At 43.9% G+C, this 21588-nt stretch overlaps 1 protein-coding gene across 1 annotated transcript in view; it reads left to right on the forward strand.

The window, feature by feature from the left end:
• The window catches only part of LOC117523180 (WD repeat-containing protein 11-like), a 378317-nt gene that overhangs the window by 345589 nt on the left and 11140 nt on the right, over nucleotides 1–21588 (forward strand). Inside the window, 1 exon segment of the mRNA XM_034184623.1 lies at nucleotides 156–235. Within this exon segment, the coding sequence (XP_034040514.1) occupies nucleotides 156–235 (80 nt within the window).

Here is a 21588-nt window from a genome sequence, read left to right on the forward strand (position 1 = left end):
TTGGCATCAGAGCAACAGGTTTGATGTGTGTCTTAGGATGACACACGTAGGCTGCGGTGATGGCACGCCTTTCTGACCTCTCTCTCTCTCTCTCTCTCTTTCTCTCTCTCTCTCTCTCTCTCTCTCTCTCTTCATCCCTCCATCTCTCTGGGCAGTATGAGGCACTTTGATCGCGCCGCCCTCTTCATCGAAGCCTGTCTGAAGTACGGCATGATGGAGGCCAACGACTCTTCCAATATCCTTTTTGAAACGCACTTTGTGTCCCCTACAGGCCGTGTCTGTCTGCTCACAGATCACTTTGTTCTTAAGTCTGCCAAAGACGTTTATGGCAGCAGAGAGAGTGGGATTGTTTTGGTCGTCCAAACAGTCAAATGTGTTGCATTTTTCATCTTTGTTTCAACTAATATTGTTGTGTGGGCCGCTGAAGAGGAGGTACTGCTGGCCCACCACCACCAGATGGTGCCCTGCTTGGAGTGCGGGCTCCAAGCACGAGAGGGCGTCGGAGGGCTGGGAGTGACAGCTGTCACTTATCAGCACCAGCTGTCACTCATCACCATCACTACAAAGGCCGGACTGCAACTCCACCTCCCCGCCGAGAAATCAGCTACAGTCTGAACTCTTTTTGCAGCCGTTTTCCTGTGGTGTTGCCTTATCTGGGGAGTTGGCGTTTGGTGTGATCAGCGACGGCTTCACTTCACACTCCAACCAGATAAGTGGTTAGACAGGAGCTGCACGAGTGTGTGATTGGAGGTGGAGGTGCTCCCTCCCAAAAGAACACAGACGGTGGAATTACTGAGTGTGCGAACTCACACTCATCTAAACTGTTTTTGTTCTCTGCCAGCAGTACCTGGTCTGACAGCTGGAGACGGTGGCCACCTGGGGCTCCAGGACTTGGCGGCTCCGGTGTTCTTCAGATCCGTTGGCGGTGAAGGCTGTGTGATATCCGGCTCGGTTCTAGACGGACATCTCCTATCCTCAAGCCTGCCCACACTTCACTCAACATTTAATTGTCTGTGGTACCAAAACTGTGTTTGTCTGTATTCCGTTGTGCATTTCACAACATTAAATTGTTACTGTTTGGCTTATCCATTGTCCATTCATTTAGCGCCCCCTGTTGTGGGTCTGTGTTCCTACACTTTCACAACAAATATGACGAAACAGAATTTAAAATCAGGGTTTTTATAAGACAGTTTATCACATTTAATCTGTGTGAACATGATGTGCGGTAGCTTTCAGTGTCAACCCACATACAAAATTCACATTTACTTTTTGTATTCTGCAAAAGTACTCTGTTATGTTTCTTCATGTTTTAATAATTTGAGCTTTTTACGCTGATTTACTATCGTGTGGTTCTAGTTTGTTTTGTCTCAGGTGCAAACACTGCAGATTGCGGATCCTCGGCCACTAACAATATATTGACATTTACTTTTACGATATGATAATCGATGATTAAAGTCCAGAGTCACCAGAATTCAAATTTAATTGCTGACTGAAAGGAGGTGGACATGCCATACTGCTTTCATTCAGCAGAGGGTGCATTGAATTGGAGACAAACTCTGAGTGTTACGTGGCAAAATTTCCCCTTCGATCAATTTGAGCAGTAATGAATATGTACTTAAAAAATGAGACTAGGGTGAGTCTTGTATATTTAGAGGTTGAGATGTGCCAACAGTTTGCGAGCCAGTCATGAGGTGGAACGAAGTGCGGAGTCGGAGCTGCCGTGGCACGGTCTCTTGGTTGACTGATCTGCTCGGAGTAGCTCTCTGATTTCTATTAATGGCTTGCTTCACTGGCAGAGGCACAAAACAATGTTCAAGTTGCACTTTGAGCCTGAAAATATTAATCCAACAAAGCAAGACTTCTTTGCTTGATGTAACGGAGATGCTGCAGAATCCTAATAAACTATTTTTACCATTTTTCACACAGCCAAGTCTGAAGGTAATGATACATTGATGCACAGTTTACATCAAATAATCATTTAAATATCAAATATGCAACATGGTTCTCCTAAAAAACATATGATGTGCAATGATGTTATTTAACTTTTCCTCATGGTGTAGTATTACAAAATAGCAATTAAATACCACACACTATATTGTAATATAAAATTGCAGTACTTGCAGAATCGCATTTCTGATATACAGTTGTATGCAAAAGTTTGGGCACTCTTGATGATTTTCATGATTTTCCTTCATAAATCATTGGTTGCCTGGACCAGAAATTTCAGTTAAATATATTATATAACAGATGAACACACTATTTGAGAAGTGAAATGAAGTTTCTTGTATTTACAGAAAGTGTGCAATAATTATTTAAACAAAATTAGGCAGGTGCATAAATTTAGGCACCCTTGTCATTTTATTGATTTGAATACATTTAGCACTAATTATTGGAACACTAAATTGGTTTGGTAAGCTCACTGACCCTTACACAGGTGAATCCAATCATGACAAAGGGTATTTAAGGTGGCCATTTGCAAATGTTTCTCTTTGCATCTCTTCTAATGAGTGGCAACATGGGAGCCTCTAAACAACTCTCAAATGACCTGAAAACAGAGATTGTTCAACATCATGGTTTAGGGGAAGGATACAAAAAGCTATCTTAGAGATTTCAGCTGTCAGTTTCCACTATGAGAAACATAGTGAGGAAATGGAAGACCACAGGCACAGTACTAGTTAAGGCCCAAAGTGGCAGGCCAAGAAAAAGATAAGCCGAAGCGAAAGATGTGAGAACAGTCATAGTCAACCCACAGACCTCCTCCAGAGACCTACAACATGATCTTGCTGCAGATAGTGTCTCTGTGCATCGTTCAACTATACAGCGCACTTTGCACAAAGAGATGTTGTATGGGAGAGTAATGCAGAGGAAGCCTTTTCTACATACATGCCACAAACAGAGTCACTTGAGGTATGCTAAAGCACATTTGGACAAGCCAGCTTTATTTTGGAATAAGGTGCTATCGACTGATGAAACTAAAATTGAGTTATTTGGACATAACAAGGGGCGGTATGCATGGCTGAAAAAGAACACAGCATTCCAAGAAAAACACTTGCTACCTACAGTAAAGTTTGGAGGTGGTTCCATCATGCTGTGTGGCTGTGTGGCCAGTGCAGGTACAAAGATGAGCGTCACATGGATTCCAGTCAATATCAGCAGATACTTGAGAACAATGTTCAAGAATCAGTGACAAAGTTGAAGTTGCCCTGGGCTGGATCTTTCAACAAGACAAAGACCCTAAACACTGCTCAAAATCTACTAAGGCATTCATGTAGAGGAACAAGTACAATGTTCTGGAATGGCCATCTCAGTCCCCAGAGCTGAATATTATTGAAAATCTGTGGTGTGATTTTAAGCGGGCTGCCCATGCTGGGAAACCAACAAACCTGAGAGGTTTTGTAAAGAGGAATGATCCAAACTACCTTCAACCAGAATCCAGACTCAGAATCCAGCTATAGGAAGTGTTTAGAGGCTGTTATTTATGCAAAAGAGGATCTACTAAATATTGGTGTATTTTTTTATGTTGGGGTGCCCAAATTTATGCACCTGCCTAATTTTGTTGAAAGAATTATTGCACACTTTCTGTAAATCCTATAAACTTCCTTTCACTTCTCAAATATCACTGTGTTTGTCTGCTATATGATATATTTAACTGAAATTGCTGATCCAAACAACCAATGATTTATAAAGGAAAATCATGGAAATCATCAGGGGTGCCCAAACTGTTACATACAACTGTATATTATAAGTATTGAATTGTCACCCAAGTATCATGATACATATTGTACCCAGAGATAAGTGTGAGGTTCTTCTCTCATAATTAGATGCACAGCATTGTCTCCTGATGCCATTTGTCAGTGGTAAAGGAGCATTTTTAAACTTTGAAGATTTATATGAGGGATCCAAATCATCATTGTAATATGCGAGAGTGACGTCTGTGGACAGCAGGATACTGGACTGACGGCAGAATCCCATGACTGACGTTGCAGCTGAAGTTTTTTTTTTCTTTTTTTTTTTCTCAAAACTTTAGAAGACTTTGTTAAACTTTGTAAAATCCTTGTAATTGTTAGATTGGCCTAGGCAGTGGGCCACCCCTCTGAGTCTGTTCTGCTTGAGGTTTCTTCCTCAATATCATCAGAGGGAGTTTTTCTTACCACTGTGCCCTGTGTGCTCGCTCTCGGGGTTGGTAAGGTTAGACCTTACTTGTGTGAAGTGCCTTGAAGCAGCTTTGTTGTGATTTGATGCTATATAAATGTAATCAATTGAAACTGAATCATCACAGTCTAGATCAGGGGTGGGCAACTTGTTCCAGAAAGGGCCAAGAGGGTGCAGGTTTTCCTTGTAGCCACTGACTCCACCAGGTGATTTCACTGATTAACTGATTCCACCTGCTCAAAGTGATATTAATCAGTGAAATCCTGCACCCTCTTTGCCCTTTCTGGAACAAGTTGCCCACCACTGGTCTAGATCAACAAACAATTTCATAGTCCTGCCAATAGACAGTCACACTGAAGATCCTACCATCCTCCTTAAACTGATCAAAACTGGGTGACTCACTTAAATAATCGATGTGTTCTTGTTAAAGATTAAAATAATAATAATAAAAAACGTCCTTTTGTCCTTATCGCTGTGCGATGGAGGAAAAGTTGAAAATTTTTCTGAGGTAACACAGTTACAGCAATTCAGTTCTCATGGATGTTGACAGTCCCATCATGTGGCCATAGATAATATCGTTTTTTTTTTGTTGATATATATTGCTTTGATATATAGTCCCAGGAATTGCCAAAGAACAAAAATACGTGTGACATATATCCAGAGAATATGGTAGTCACAGTTGTGGCTGCAAACCAGTAATAAATTTATTGTCATGTGGAGGAAGTGCATTTGTGGTATTAAGTTTAGTGTTTAATTAATTACAACCTTTGTGATTGATTGATTAATTAATCTAAATGATTTGCATTTAATCACATGTGTAGGGTTTTTAATTACCCCTCAAATTGCAGAGCACACACACAGGCTCTAAGAAACATAAAAACAATTAAGAAAAAAGATCACTCTTAGAAACAATGACAAATATAAACCTATAAAAACAAGAACAATCACAGATTTCTGACATCCGCATTCCAGATCCAGATCACCTCCAAAATTCAGTTGAGTTTTCCACGCTTCAGTATCTATCTCTTGTGAAAATTTAATAAAATTCCGTGCAGTAGTTCTGATGCAGTCTTGCTAACAGACAGACAAATCAATAAATAAATCAACGGCAATGATTTTATTACATCCTTGATGGATGTATTAAACTGCAGTCTATGAACCATGTAAAAATGGGGCATCATGAACATTACTGAGTAGGATTTATTGACGTTTGTGTCACTTATTTTAAAGGTGTGTGTGTGTGTGTGTGTGTGTGTGAGACAAAGAGAAATGTATCAGTTTTCAATCAATCAATCAATCAATTTTTTTATATATTTCACTTTGAATGTCACAGTTTGATTTTAGAATACAGCTGTAATCCTGGGCTATTGTGGGGGCTTTTAATAACCTCCCCACAGGATTCGAGGGGATGTATTATGATTATTATTATTATTATTATTCCTGTTACATATGTCACAGAGATGTCAAAAAAGCTGCGACATTAATTCTGCCGCAAAAGAATGGTTCATTTGTTTTGTTTTTCTCTACATTACGTTTTCAGAAAAAGCGTGTTTTGTGTCAAAATAAAGATATGAAATACATACATATATATATATATATATATATATATAAAGTATCTGACCTTATTTAAAAAAAAACATATGGATTTGAATCACGTGTGCTTGCGTGAGCCAACTTTGAACCTTCATGCGCATGTGGGAGTTTTTTCACGCCTGTCTGTGTTTTTTCACGCCTGTCGGTTGCGTCATTTGCCTGTGAGCAGGCTTTGAGTGAGGAGTGGTCCAGCCCTCTCGGCGGATTTTCATTGTCAGGGAAATGGCTGAGAGACTGCCTCTTTGCTTGATCAAATTTTTTTTAGAAACTGTGAGGCACATCCATGTGGACACCATTCGAGAAATTCAGGTGGTTTTTGGTGAAAATTTTATGGGCTTCAAAGACATTAAGGGATGTTACTGTCCCTTTAAGGACGGCCCACAGCAGCTGTGGGGCGCGACGCTCTCCAGCTGCCATCGACAGGCTGAGCGACCATTTCATTTCTAAACGGATCGCTCTGTGGATCAGTGACCATCATGTGCAATTTCTCTGGTTATCACAAGAGCTGGACATCAACTATTTTCCTGCAGATTTCAGTTTTAACAAGAGATTTTGTCATGGAAAGCCGAGCGGAGGCTTCGCGCGTCACGATGGATTCGCTGCTGGACCGACACAAAACCACCTCCGTTTTGGTCTCACAGGACGGCTTTGAGATGGCGTTCAAATCAAAATCAAATCAATTTCATTTATATAGCGCCAAATCACAACAGTTGCCCCAAGGCACTTCATATTGCAAGGCAAAGCCATACAATAATTACAGAAAAACCCCAACTGTCAAAACGACCCCCTGTGAGCAAGCACTTGGTGACAGTGGGAAGGAAAAACTCCCTTTTAACAGGAAGAAACCTCCAGCAGAACCAGGCTCAGGGAGGGGCAGTCTTCTGCTGGGACTGGTTGGGGCTGAGGGAGAGAACCAGGAAAAAGACATGCTGTGGAGGGGAGCAGAGATCAATCACTAATGATTAAATGCAGAGTTGTGCATACAGAGCAAAAAGAGAAAGAAACACTCAGTGCATCATGGGGACCCCCCAGCAGTCTAAGTCTATAGCAGCATAACTAAGGGATGGTTCAGGGTCACCTGATCCAGCCCTAACTATAAGCTTTAGCAAAAAGGAAACTTTTAAGCCTAATCTTAAAAGTAGAGAGGGTGTCTGTCTCCCTGATCCGAATTGGGAGCTGGTTCCAGAGGAGAGGAGCCTGAAAGCTGAAGGCTCTGCCTCCCATTCTACTGTTACAAACCCTAGGAACTACAAGTAAGCCTGCAGTCTGAGAGCGAAGCGCTCTATTGGGGTGATATGGTACTATGAGGTCCCTAAGATAAGATGGGACCTGATTATTCAAAACCTTATAAGTAAGAAGAAGAATTTTAAATTCTATTCTAGAATTAACAGGAAGCCAATGAAGAGAGGCCAATATGGGTGAGATATGCTCTCTCCTTCTAGTCCCCGTCAGTACTCTAGCTGCAGCATTTTGAATTAACTGAAGGCTTTTCAGGGAACTTTTAGGACAACCTGATAATAATGAATTACAATAGTCCAGCCTAGAGGAAATAAATGCATGAATTAGTTTTTCAGCATCACTCTGAGACAAGACCTTTCTAATTTTAGAGATATTGCGCAAATGCAAAAAAGCAGTCCTACATATTTGTTTAATATGCGCATTGAATGACATATCCTTATCAAAAATGACTCCAAGATTTCTCACAGTATTACTAGAGGTCAGGGTAATGCCATCCAGAGTAAGGATCTGGTTAGACACCATGTTTCTAAGATTTGTGGGGCCAAGTACAATAACTTCAGTTTTATCTGAGTTTAAAAGCAGGAAATTAGAGGTCATCCATGTCTTTATGTCTGTAAGACAGTCCTGCACTTTAGCTAATTGGTGTGTCCTCTGGCTTCATGGATAGATAAAGCTGAGTTTTCAGGGAATACTGTTAAGTCTTCAATTTCCATACCATATTTCAGAACAAGATCTAAGGTATGGTTAAAGTGGTGGGTGGACTCATTTACATTTTGAGCAAAGCCAGTCGAGTCTAACAATAGATTAAATGCAGTGTTGAGGCTGTCATTCTCAGCATCTGTGTGGATGTTAAAATCGCCCACTATAATTATCTTATCTGAGCTAAGCACTAAGTCAGACAAAAGGTCCGAAAATTCACAGAGAAACTCACAGTAACGACCAGGAGGACGATAGATAAGTAGTTTTGGGACTTCTAATTTGGATGGACAAGACTAAGAGACAAGCTTTCAAATGAATTAAAGCTCTGTCTGGGTTTTTGATTAATTAATAAGCTGGAGTGGAAGATTGCTGCTAATCCTCCGCCTCGGCCCGTGCTACAAGCATTCTGGCAGTTAGTGTGACTCGGGGGTGTTGACTCATTTAAACTAACATATTCATCCTGCTGTAACCAGGTTTCTGTAAGGCAGAATAAATCAGTATGTTGATCCATTATTATATCATTTACTAACAGGGACTTAGAAGAGAGAGATCTAATGTTTAATAGACCACATTTAACTGTTTTAGTCTGTGGTGCAGTTGAAGGTGCTATATTATTTTTTCTTTTTGAATTTTTATGCTTAAATAGATTTTTACTGGTTGTTGGTGGTCTGGGAGCAGGCACCGTCTCTACGGGGATGGGGTAATGAGGGGATGGCAGGGGGGGAGAAGCTGCAGAGAGGTGTGTAAGACTACAACTCTTCTTGGTCCCAACCCTGGATAGTCACGGTTTGGAGGATTTAAGAAAATTGGCCAGATTTCTAGAAATGAGAGCTGCTCCATCCAAAGTGGGATGGATGCCGTCTCTCCTAACAAGACCAGGTTTTCCCCAGAAGCTTTGCCAATTATCTATGAAGCCCACCTCATTTTTTGGACACCACTCAGACAGCCAGCAATTCAAGGAGAACATGCGGCTAAACATGTCACTCCCGGTCCGATTGGGGAGGTTCAGACAGCTGTCGGTGGTTTTTCAGTCGAGTGATTATCCAAGAAATTGTGGATGAGCCTGGACATGCCAGAACATGTTCTGTGACGCTTCATCACCCGCGACTCGCGGAATTCCTCCGCACGTCTGTCTCAATTTGCCGAAAAAGTGCTGATGTCCACGTCTTTTCACAATTCCTGTGCTAGTCCAGACGACGTCCCGGATAAAACACAGCATCCAGTTTGGAAATGAACGGCACATTCCACTTTTAACGAGGAGTTTTTGTCATGGAAAGAGGAATGGACGTCAAGCGAGACAAAGAACACCTCCGTTTCGGAGTGCCAGAAGAACAAGCTGGGACATGTCCAGCTCTCCACAATTTCTCTGATACTCACTCGACTGGTAAGCACTGAAAGGCATGTCCCAGCTTGTCCTTCTGGCACTCCGAAACGGAGGTGTTCTTTGTCTTGCTTGACGTCGTGACGTGCGAAGCGGTTTTATATGACAAAATAAACGGAACATGGAAACAAATTTTGACAAATTTCTTACAGTGTTTTTCAAGGTTTTGTTGATGAAATCCGAACATACTGTGCAGAGAGATTTACCGAGGGGCTCAACCTTGCGGGCAAATTCACTGAGTTTTGCCTTTGTCCACGTCAACCTCCTTCTCCACACGTCCATTTAAACCTTTTTTTTTTTTTTTGTTACACCACTATCAATGTCTTTAACATGGCCTTCGTCCTCTCTCTATAATTTTGGCCATGTTAAAGATGCAGCTCGACAGACCAAAACTTGCAGAAAATCAAAATGTCCACGTCCGGGTACTTTCATTGTGACTTTCGATATTACAGAGATTCTGATTGGCTGAAAGTTTGGTGTAGTAGAAAAAGTAACCATTGACATCGCGCGTTTTAGCTTGCAGTTTCAGCAGCGCAACTAGCCTATGGTTCCCATGCACATGAGGATGACCTGCGCTGCACCACCCCTAAAGTTTTTATCAACGGATTTACACTGATCATAGAAATGGCTCAGAAACCCACAAAAACTCTCAAATCCACGGATCCGTGGAAAATTCTCATCCCCGGATATACCAATTGACAGTTATTAAAGCAAGATACTGTGGTTTGAAAAGTAAATAACAGGCATTTCAACTGCATTTGTCACTGAGCAGCAGGAAACATTAAGGAGGCTCTTTTATTGTTCATGTCAGAGAGCAACATGAAGTTAATCCGTGCACTGTGGATGTGCTGAAAGTGTTAGATTTCCTTGGTGCTATTAAAAATAAAAATATTTCTGTCCTTAATAGTCTGGTGCTGTTGTTAAAACCGTGCAATAAAGAGCTCAAAGGCACACCCCAGTCTCACGGCATGTCGTGATTCAAGAACATGAAATGTACATTAATCTATTGGTTTGTGATATTGTGACAAAAAGTGCCTCATTTTTGTCATGGCAGCACAAATTCATTCTAATTGATTCCATGATGGCTGCATGAAATTAAAAGTGAAGTGGGGGGGTTGGGGTGGTTATGGTTAGGGTTGGGGGAAGGACTAGGGTTAGGTTTTGGTTAGGGTTAGAGGTAGGTGTCGGGTTAGTAATAGTGAGTTAAGAAAACCTAGTCATGAAAATTTGACTCATTTTGTGACGGGAGCACAAAAAAAAAAAGTGAGACTGGGCTGCAAAGGCACAGACCTCTAACCCAATTATTACTCTTAAAACACTCTTTAGTTATAGACCAAGTCAGAGACATCAAAATAAAATGGATCAAAGTATGATTAATCTTGATTTAAAAAAATTTAACGTATTGTCCGTCCTGTAATTAATTAATCTAAATTAATGCGTTGTTTTGACAGCTATGATTAAGTTACACCTTACTGGATCACTGATTTGGAGCACTGTACACGTTAACTGGCAGAATATTCTAAAATTAGTTATGATGGCCTTTTTTACACTTGAATATATCTGGCAGCTCAACAGCAGCTTGTTAACCTCCTGAAACTATGATAAATTAATGTAATAACAGTGACTTTAATGATGAAGTTGGAGAGTCTGTGGTTGCTAAATTAGTGTTGGACACCTGTGGTTTATTTTGCCTCATGTGGGGAAAAACAGACGGCATGAAAACACCAAAACTCCTTCACATGGATGAATGAGAGGTGCACAATCTTTCTGCTTTTGGCCAGAGCTTAAACTCTGCAGAAAACAGAAACTCTGTAGCAAAAGACATGAGAGATGTAGTTGGTCCCTCTGAGTAACAAATACAAGTCAAGTCTGGCAGCATACGAGGTCTATTAGAAAAGTATCCGACCTTATTATTTTTTTCAAAAACCATATGGATTTGAATCACGTGTGATTACATCAGACATGCTTGAACCCTCGTGGGCATGCAAGAGTTTTTTCACGCCTGTCGGTTACGTCATTCGCCTGTGGGCAGTCTTTGAGTGAGGAGTCGTCCACCCGCTCGTCGATTTTTTTCATTGTTTAGGAATGGCTCAGAGACTGTTGCTTTGTTTGATAAAAAAAATTTTCAAAACTGTAAGGCACAACTGAGTGGACACCATTCAATAAATTCAGCTGGTTTTCGGTAAAAATTTTAACGGCTGATGAGAGATTTTGGTCTGGTAGTGTCGCTTTAAGGACGGTCCACGGCGCCTGACGGCGATCTGCGCTTCGAGGCGGCAGCGTCTCGCCGTTTCAAGTTGAAAACTTCCACATTTCAGGCTCTGTTGACGCAGTAAGTCAGAGAACAGAGAACTTTCAGAAGAAGTCGGCATGAGGAGTTTATTCGGACATTCCATTGTTAACGGTCATTTTGTAATGAAAGAACGTGCGGGCAGAGTCGCATGTCGGGCTGGACCCGACCGCGGGGTGTCGCGGCAGGAAAAACACCTCCGTTGGAAATCTTAACGGGCAAGTTGGAACATGCCCAAGCTGTTAAACAATTTCTCAGTTACTCACTTGTTGAAAGCCATTAAAAGCCGCCTGAATTGTACAAATGGTTTTCAACACGGAGGTGTTTTTCCTGTCGCGGCGCACACAAATTTGCCGAGTCGTCACGGAAACGACTCGGCGAATTTGCGCGTACGTCTTTCATTAAAAAAATGTCCTTAAACAGTGGAATGTCCGCATAAATTCCTCATGCCGGCCTCTTCTGAATCTTCTCTGTTCTCTCACGATGTCCTGGGTGAATTAAGCCTTAAATTAGGATGTTTTCAGCTCGAAACAGGCCAACGACACCGCCTGGAAGCGCTGCACGACGTCCCGCTCCGTGGGAAGTCCTTACACCGACAGAAACACCCCATAATCTCTCATCAACCGTTAAACTTTTCACAGAAAACCAGCTTAATTTCTCGAATAGTGTCCACTCGGATATTCCTCATAGGTCCAGAAAAAATTTTGATAAAGCAACGCGCGCCGTCTTGAGCAGCGTGTGAAACAAAGGAATTCAGCCGAGAGGGCGGGACCACATCTCACTCAAGGCCTGCCCACAGGGAAATGACCTCACCGACACGCGTGAAAAAACTCACGCATGCGCACGAGGGTTCAAGCATGATTGGTGTAATCGCATGTCATTCAAATCCATATAGTTAAAAAAAAATAAAATAAAAGGGTCGGTTTATTATCTAAGAGACCTCGTATATGCTTGCTGTAAGCAGCAGGGCCAAAAAACCAGCATTGAATGCCTGTGACCTTCGATCCCTCATGCGTCACTGCATTAAAAACTGACATCATTGTGTAAAAGATCGTGTGGGCTCAGGAACACTTCAGAAAACCATTGTCAGCTAACACAGTTCCTCGCTACATCTACAAGTGCAAGTTAAAACTCTACCATGCAAAGCGAAAGCCATACATCAACAACATCCAGAAACGCCGCCGCCTTCTCTGGGCCTGAGCTCATTTGGACAGACGCAAAGTGGAAAAGTGTGCTGTGGTCGTGTCCTCCGGACAAAAGAGGAAAAAGACCATCCAGATTGTTACCAGTGCAAAGTTCAAAAGCCAGCACCTGTGATGGTATGGGGGTGTGTTAGTGCCCATGGCATGGTCAACTTACACATCTGTGATGGCCCCATCAATGCTGAAATGTACACCCAGGTTTTGTAGCAACACATGCTTATTGCATGGTGGCTTAGTGGTTAGGACTGTTGCCTCACAGCAAGAAGGTCATGAGTTGAATTCCCACCTGTGGCCTTTCTGTGTGGAGTTTGCATGTTGTCCCCGTATTTGCGTGGGTTACCTCCAGGTGCTCCGGCTTCCTCCCACATGTAAAAGACATTCAGTTTAGGTTAGTTGGAAACTTTATGATTGCCTAGGTCTCCCTTGTAAAAGAGATCTCGATGTCAATGGGACTAATCTTGTTAAATAAAGGTTAAATTAAATTGTCACTGAATTATACTTTTTTAAATGTTAATTTGCTGTCTTAATGTATTCATAAATTGTTTAGGTTCTTGTTATGGTATCCACACTGTTATTATTATTATTATTATTATCATCATCATTATCATTATTTAATTTTTACTTATATTTTGTCATTCATTTATTCCAGGGGTGCTCATTACGTCGATCGCGATCTACTGGTCGATCGCGGAGGTAGTACTGGTCGATCGCGACATGACATTAAAAGAATAGATGTCAGCCTATTATCCATCCCGTCACTTGATTGACATACAGGACAACCAGTCAGATGACCACTCAATTTTGACCTTTCGGTCACCGCTCATGCGCAAACAACGGCGCTAAGTGCAGCAAAACTTACAAGCTAGTCAGCGAGTTACCTCCGATTTTAAGCCCTTGCTAAAGCTTATGGTCATCAAAATGAGTGAGAAAGCTGGACCAAGTAAGAAGGCAAAAACATATCACTTTCATACAGAATGGGAGGTGGACTTTTTTTCACTATGTCATTTTCGAAGTGCGTTTGCCTCATCTGCCAGTCTTCCATCGCAGTACCAAAGAAGGGAAATGTGGAGCGGCATTTTCGGACTGTTCATGGAAAATACGACACCGACTTCCCACCGAAAAGCCAGCTGAGAAAGAGAAAGGTGGAGGAACTAAAATCCCAGTTGTCCGGACAGCAGTCATTTTTCACTCAACAAACTTCAAAAGCAAAAGCCGCCACCGAAGCATCGTTCCGGATGAGTCACGTCATCATTAAAAACAATAAGTCCTTCCAAGACGGAGAGATGGTAAAAGAGGCATTCGTTGAAGCAGCTGACTCATTGTTCCGAGACTTTAAAAATAAGGCAGAGATATTATCTTCAATCAAAGCTCTGCAGCTGTCAAGACATACAGTTACATGGCGCTGTGAAGCCATGGCTGAGGATTTAAGACAACAAATGTGGAAGGACATCGGAGATTGTGAGTGTTTCTCACTACAGTTGGACGAATCTACAGATGTAAGTGACACAGCCCAGATGTGCATTTTCATTCGTATGGTGTTAGTGATCTCACTGCAAAAGAGGAGCTATTAACAGTACTTCCCATGAAAGAACAGATGCGAGGAGAGGACATATTTCAGGCGTTTAAAAACTTTATCGAGAAAACAGCTCCCAGTGTACAAATTGGTGTCTATCACCACAGATGGAGCACCTGCAATGGTGGGGCGTGTGAATGGATTTATTGCCAAGTGCAGGCAGGACGATGCGTTCCCAGACTTCTTGAATTACCATTGCATAATCCACCAACAAGTGTTATGCGCTAAAATGCTCAACATGAAAGAGATCATGGATGTGGCAACGAAGCTCACCTGTTCTATTTGAGCCAGATCTCTTCAAAGACGGTTATTCCGTGCACATCTGGAGAAGGCTGACTGCGACCACTCTGAGTTGTTGCTACATACTGACGTGAGATGGCTTAGTCGTGGGAAATTCCTCCAAAGATTTCGAGAGCTCTGTCCGAAGATTAAGGAGTTTTTCCGTGTATCTGGTCATGCAGAATACAAGCAACTAAATGACGGTCAGTGGCTGTTGGACTTGGCATTTTTAACCGATCTGACAAACTGGTTGAATGACCTTAATCTTGAGCTGCAAGGAAAAGACAAAACAGTGACCAATATGATCAGCTCAGTTAACGCTTTCAAACGAAAGATGCAACATTTCTCTTCAAAGCTGCAGTGCCATGATTTGGCAAATTTCCAGAACCTGGCGTCAGAGCTGGAGACGCAAGGGAAGGCCTTTGAGCAACTTGACAGTGCACGCTACATGGAGCAGATCGACAATTGTCTGTCAGAGTTTGACAAACGCTGTCAAGACTTTTCTTTGCTTGAGCCAGTCGCTACATTCATGTGCTATCCTTTTCAGGAAGATGCTGAGGTTGATTCACTCGCATCAAACATTGCAGCACTGTTTCATGTGAACTCTTCTGGAGTGGAAGATGAGATTTTGACTCTACAAACCGACATTAAGCTGAAGTTGAGAGCTCATGGACAGTTCTGGAACTTAATCACAGAGGTAAAGTACCCCAACATGAGGAAATGTGCTAGCTCCTTGACTGCATTATTCGGCTCCACTTATTTATGTGAGTCAGTCTTTTCCTACATGAAGATCCTTAAGTCCAAATACCGTTCCACCATGACTGATGAATATTTGGAAATGTGCTTGAGGCTGGCTGTCAGCAGCTACTTTTTTTTCATCCATGTATGTTAATGTATTTACAATATGCTATGTACATACATTGAACTTACTAAATTAAATCACACATGCACACGCTCAGTCACCCTTTTAATATAAAGATGATTTACTGCCCCCTGCTGGAATGGCATGTTAGTCCAGAATGTAATTAGCAATGTTAGATAATGTCTGTAGTTTCTCCAAAAATGTTAGTCCTTTCAACCATCTGTTTTGGCACCGTTCATTCTTGACTCAAAATACATAAGCATACCAAATGGCAAATGTCAGCTGTCCTCATTTTGTTCCTAATTTAAGTTATATGCATGCACAGAGATGTTCTTGTCTCTTCCGCATTCTGCCACAAACGTGCTTATATTTTTAGACACAAACAAAGATGGTGGTGGAAGACATCAAACGGTATACACATTTCACTCATGGTAGCAGAAATATGACACCTGACTAAACCAATTGAACTACAAAAACACCTAAATCATTAACACTGTTAAACGAACCTGAACCACAATAACAATATTTAAAACACCAAACTCTCATGGTACATTGCAGCACAATGTCCATTGTTTAGTGGATATGTTATGGTTTGGACTGGAGTGGAACAGAGAACCCAGATGCTGGGAGCAGAAATAAGAACGGAGTGAGTCAGAACACTGATTTATTTATAAAGAGTGTATGCAGGAGGATGAGGAGGCAGCCTTGCAAGATGGAGACAGGGTCCGCACAACAGTGGAACCAGGGAACCACAGTCCAGGTGGGATCGAGCCCAATTGTTGAGTGGTTCTGCAGTCCGGAAGCCAGATGGTCGCCTGCAAGCTGTCGACATGGAATCTGGAGAAGATACACAGCTGAGTGGATTGCTGAGTGGATTGAGTCAGTTCCAGAAGTAGATCAACTCAAATTCACAGTCAGTCATTAAGAGACAGTTTATCTTAGCCATAACCCTCCCAGTCCACCAGATACTGGAAACCCCGTCCCCAACGACGAACATCCAGGATCTTCTGGACAGTCCAGGCTGGATGACTGTCCACTATCCGGGCAGGCGGTGGCGTAGGAGGTGAAGTGCACCGGCTTCAGCCAGGAAACATGGAAGACCGGGTGTATCTGCAGTGAACGGGGCAGCCAAAGTCGAACGACAGAAGGGTTGATTACCCGGTTTACTACAAATGGCCCAATGAATCTGGGTGGCAGCTTGGGAGCGTCCGTTTGCAGAGGGATGGCCACAACAAAAGCCACACCTCCTGCCCGGGCTGATAGTCGGGGCGTGGGTCCGGTGCCGGTCAGCATGGCTTTGCATCCTGGTCTTGGTCTTCAGCAGGGCAGAACGGGCAGTCTTCCACACCCGACGGCACCTCCTGAGGTGGAGTTGGACAGAAGGAACAGCTATATCGTCTTCCTGCGATCGAAATAGAGGGGGTTGGTAGCCTAGGGAGGCTTCAAAGGGGGAAAGTCCGGTGGCTGAAGAAACTTGTGAATTGTGGGCGTACTCCACCCAGGGAAGATGAAGACTCCAGTTTGTTGGATGGGAGGCTGAAACACACCTGAGGGTGGCCTCGACATCCTGGTTCACCCGCTGTGCCTGCTCGTTGGTCTAGGGATGAAACCTGGACAACAGGCTGACCGAGGCCCTAAGAGCAGCACAAAAGCTTTGCCATGCTTGTGAAGTGAACTAGGGCCCTCAGTCAGACACAGTGTCCTGGGGGAGCCATGCAGCTGGACCACATGGAAGACCAGGAGGTTGGTGGTCTCCTGGGCTGTTGGGAGCTTCTGCAGGGGCACAAAGTGGACTGCCTTGGAGAACTGATCCATGACTGTGAGGACTGCTGTGTTACCTTGGGATGGAGGAAGTCCCGTAACAAAATCCAGACTTATGTGTGGCCAGGGGCGACCGGGAATCGAGACCGGTTGCAGCTGCCCAGGTGGAGGCTGGTGAGATGCCTTGCCCCTGACACAGATGGAACAGGCCTGCACGTAGTCCCTTACGTCTGCCTGGACAGTGGGCCAAAAGAGATGGCGACGGAGGATTTCCAAAGTCCGATGGATTCCAGGGCGGCAGGACAGCTTGGAGGAATGACAGAACTGCATGACCTGGGATCTGGCTTCAGATGGCATGAAAAGCCGACCGGGTGGCCCTCCCCAGGATCAGGATGGCGGGTGAGGGCTTCCTGGACGGCTTGTTCATCATCCCAGGTCAGCGCCCCCACAATCATTGATCGGGGAAGGATGGTCTCTGGAGGATTCTGTGGTTCCTTTGGCGGTGAGAACTGGTGTGAGAGGGCATCCGGTTTTCTGTTCTTGCTGCCTGGTTGGTATGAGATTGTGAAGTTGAATCTACCAAAAAACAGCGACCACCTGGCTTGACGGGCGTTCAGAGGCTTGGCTGACTGGATGTATTCTAGGTTGCAGTGGTCTGTTCATACAATAAACGGAATTGCGGCTCACTCCAGCCAGTTTCTCCACTCTGCAATAGCCTGCTTAACCGACAGGAGAGGAGAGGCACCGCAAGAAAAAAGTGCATGGATGGATTCTGTTGTCACTCTCTGATCTCTGGGACAGGACCGCGCCTAGCCCAGAGTTAGAGGCATCGACTTCCACTATGAGCTGACGATCTGGGTCTGGCTGAGTAAGGATGGGTGTAGTGGAGTACTGGTTTTTAAGGAGATTGAATGCGGAGTCGACCTGAGGAGTCCACTGAAAGACGGTTTTGGAGGAAGTGAGTGAGGTGAGAGGAGCTGCAACCTGACTGAACCCGCAGATGAATTGTCTGTAAAAGCAAACCTTAGGAACTGTTGTAACTGTTTGGTTGACGACGGAGCCGGCCAGTCAGTAATGTGAGTGACCTCAGTGGGGTTGGGTTTGACTCGATTGTGCGAGATGATGAAGCCTAGGAAGGCGACTATGTTGAGGTGGGACCCGCACTTCTCGGCTTTAACAAACAGACGATTCTCTAATAACCACTGGAGCACGAGCCGGACATGTTTGGTGTGGGTCTGGGGAAAAAATCAAAATGTCATCTAGATAAACAAACACAAAACAGTTGAGGAAGTCGCGCAGCACATCGTTCACTAACGCCTGGAAGGTTGCCAGTGTGTTGTCAGGCCAAAGGGCATGACCAGGTACTCGAAGTGCCCCAACGGAATATTGAAGGCTGTCTTCCACTCATCCCCTTCCTGGACATACACCAGGTGGTATGCATTACAGAGATCCAAATTGGTAAATACGGTTGCCCCATGCAAAGAGCTAAACGCCAAATCTAGGAGGGGAAGTGGGTACCGGTTGCGGACCGTAATGGCATTTAGCCCTTGGAAACCAGTGCAGGGGAGCAGGGTGCTGTCCTTCTTACCAACAAAAAGTCAATGGTGCAGTCATAAGGATGGTGAGGAGGCAGTGAAAGTACACGATCCTTGCTGAAAACCTCACCAAGGTCGTGATACTCAGAGGGATCTAAAGACAAATCAGGTGGTGAGTGGACCACCTCCTTGGCAGCAACACTGGGAGGAGCCGAGGAACTGAGACACCCCTTGAGACAGGCTTCGCTCCACTGAGTGATAACCCCAGTCAACCAATCGATACCGGGATTGTGTTTAGAAACCCAAGGGTGGCCTAAAAACCACGGGAGATGATGAGGGAATAACAGAAAACTGAATGGTTTCTCTGTGATCTCCCGACACCACTAATGTGACAGGTTTACTGCAGTGAGTGATGGCCGGAAGGGCCATGCCATATAACGCATAAACGGACAGTGGGGAAGGAAGTGGTTCCAGAGGTGCATTAACCTTGGAAGCTAAAGATAAATCAATGAAATTTTCTTCGGCTCCCGTATCAATCAACCGAAAGCGTCTCATTGCAAAAAAAAAAAAATAGTTGCCGGGATTTGAGTGCGACTGGATCCCACAGCCATGAGTTTGGCTTGGCTCACTCGTAGCCCAGATCCTACGGATGAGGATTGGCTTTTGGCTGAACAGGACAAGTGCTGAAGATATGCCCCTTAGCACTACAATATAGATATTCCCCAGCTGCCAGTCTCCATTGTTGTTCTTCTGTGGACAATTTGGCCCTGCTATGCTGAATAGGCTCACCAGCAGGGGGAGCTGGAGTGTCGGGAGATTGATTCAGTGGAGCTTGGTAGGGACGGCCCCAGTGTGTGCCACTGTGAGATGGAATCTTTCCGTGTAGGATGGTCGAATATTAAACGGAATTCTTTTGAAAATGAGGGGAATGAGTGGAGGAGTAGAGAATCATTGCTCCAGAGGGCGGTAGCCCAGGACCGAGCCTCCCCCCGGAGCAAATTGACCACGTACGCAATTTTACTTTCATCAGAGCCATAATGAGTGGGATGCTGGATGAAAACAAAGGAACACTGCATCAGGAATGAGGCGCAAGTGTCTACACAACCGGAGAATGGTTCTGGATGGCATATAAATGGTTCGGGTGCCAGAGCAGCGGAATGCAGTGTTGGTGTGTGTATGAACGGCAGCTGAGTGAGTTGTGTGGAGAGATCTGTGAGCCGAGTGTCGGAGTGTTTAACCTGATTGTTTACAGAGCTCACATGATCCGCGATGGAATACACAGCTTGCTGGAGCTTTCCATGGTACTCCCCCTGAATAGTAATGCCTGCTGCATCCGGTCTGCCCCAGCTGGGTCCATGACATGGCCAGAAACTCCTGTTATGGTTTGGACCGGAGTGGAACGGAGAACCCAGATGCTGGGAGCAAAAATGAGAACGGGGTGAGTCAGAACACTGGTTTATTTACAAAGACTGTGTAGAGGAGGATGAGGAGGCAGGCTTGCAAGGTGGAGACAGGGTCTGCACAATGGTGGAATCAGTGAACCACAGTCCAGGTGACATCGAGCCGAAGTGTTGAGTGGTGATGCAGTCTAGAAGCCAGGTGGCTTCCTGCAAGCTGTCAACGTGAAATCTGGAGAAGATACACAGGTAAGTGGATTGCTGAGCACACAAACCGAGTCAGTTCCAGAAGTAGATCAACTCAAATTCATAGTCAGATTAAGAGACAGTTTATCTTAGCTGAGTCCAGTGTTGAAATAAGCTGAAGCAAGAAAACGACAACAAAATGCTGATCTTGGAAACTCAGTTAAGCTGCAGAAAAAATTGCAGCGCGCAATCTAAAGAGCATGGGAGCTCAGAATAATCACTGCATAGGAACACACAAAAGAGAGGCCAGTTACCATGAAAGATATGCTGAGTTTCTGGCGACGATGGAGTGAAGAGTCAGGATTTATATGCAGGGACTGATGAGATGAGGAGCAGGTGTGTCGATCAGCTTGAGGCACGCCACCTGTGCAGAAGAGAGAGAAACAGCAGCAGCAGGAACAGGCAGCCCACAACGGGATATCTAAAATTGCTAATTTCTCAAGAAATATTTGTCCTATCAACTTTACATTTTTGCAGTGTTTGTCCTTGATCCAAAACACATAAACATATCAAACCCCACATGTCTGCTATCCCCGGGTTCTCTGTGATCAAAGTCATACACATGCACGCATGCACACAGAGGTCACTTGGCTATTATAGATTAAAAATACATGGATGGCAGAAGAAACTGTCATCCATGTGTCTACTTATTTACATTGTAGTCCATTAGGATTTCTGCTGAAGGAGATGAGTAGAAACTCAGCTACATGGGGTGTGCAGCCAGTGCAGTCTGAGTGCTGGTACCAAGCCCGGATAAATAAGGAGGGTAGAAATAGGCAGGGCATTAACCCTAAAGTTTGTCAAATCTCAGCCACACGAGGTGTGCAGCCAGTACACTCTGATTGCTGGTCCCAAGCCTGGATAAATCAGTAGGGTTGTGTCAGCAAGGACATCTGGTGTAAAATAAGCCACTCCAACCATGCAGACTAAAAATTTAATTTCCATACCAGATCGGTCGAGGCCCGGGTTAACAACGACCGCCACCATTGCCCAACAGGGTGCTCGTGGAAATTGGGCTACTGCTGGGCAAAGAAGAAGAGGAGGAGAATGTGTTCACAGACACAGGCATGAGAATTTTTTGCGGATTTCCAACTTTTCTGGATTTCTGGACCATTTCTGAACACATTGTAAATCTGTTGAGAAATGTTTTTTTGGGACATGGGACAAAAACACCCCGTTTTTGTTGATGTCTCGATATGTAGTGGGGCCATCCGTACGAGTTAAACCTTTCTGCATATGCTTTGCTGATAAATCAGTGAATGTGGTTACAAATGGGCCAAAATGACACTGGTGGACACATAATTACATCACCAAGCCGAGAACCCGTGGAATCCCACATGCAATGTGCATGATTGATATTTTTGTTTCTTTTGAGTGTT

The sequence above is a fragment of the Thalassophryne amazonica genome, chromosome 13, assembly GCF_902500255.1.
Source record: "Thalassophryne amazonica chromosome 13, fThaAma1.1, whole genome shotgun sequence".
Classification (NCBI taxonomy): Eukaryota; Metazoa; Chordata; class Actinopteri; order Batrachoidiformes; family Batrachoididae; genus Thalassophryne; species Thalassophryne amazonica.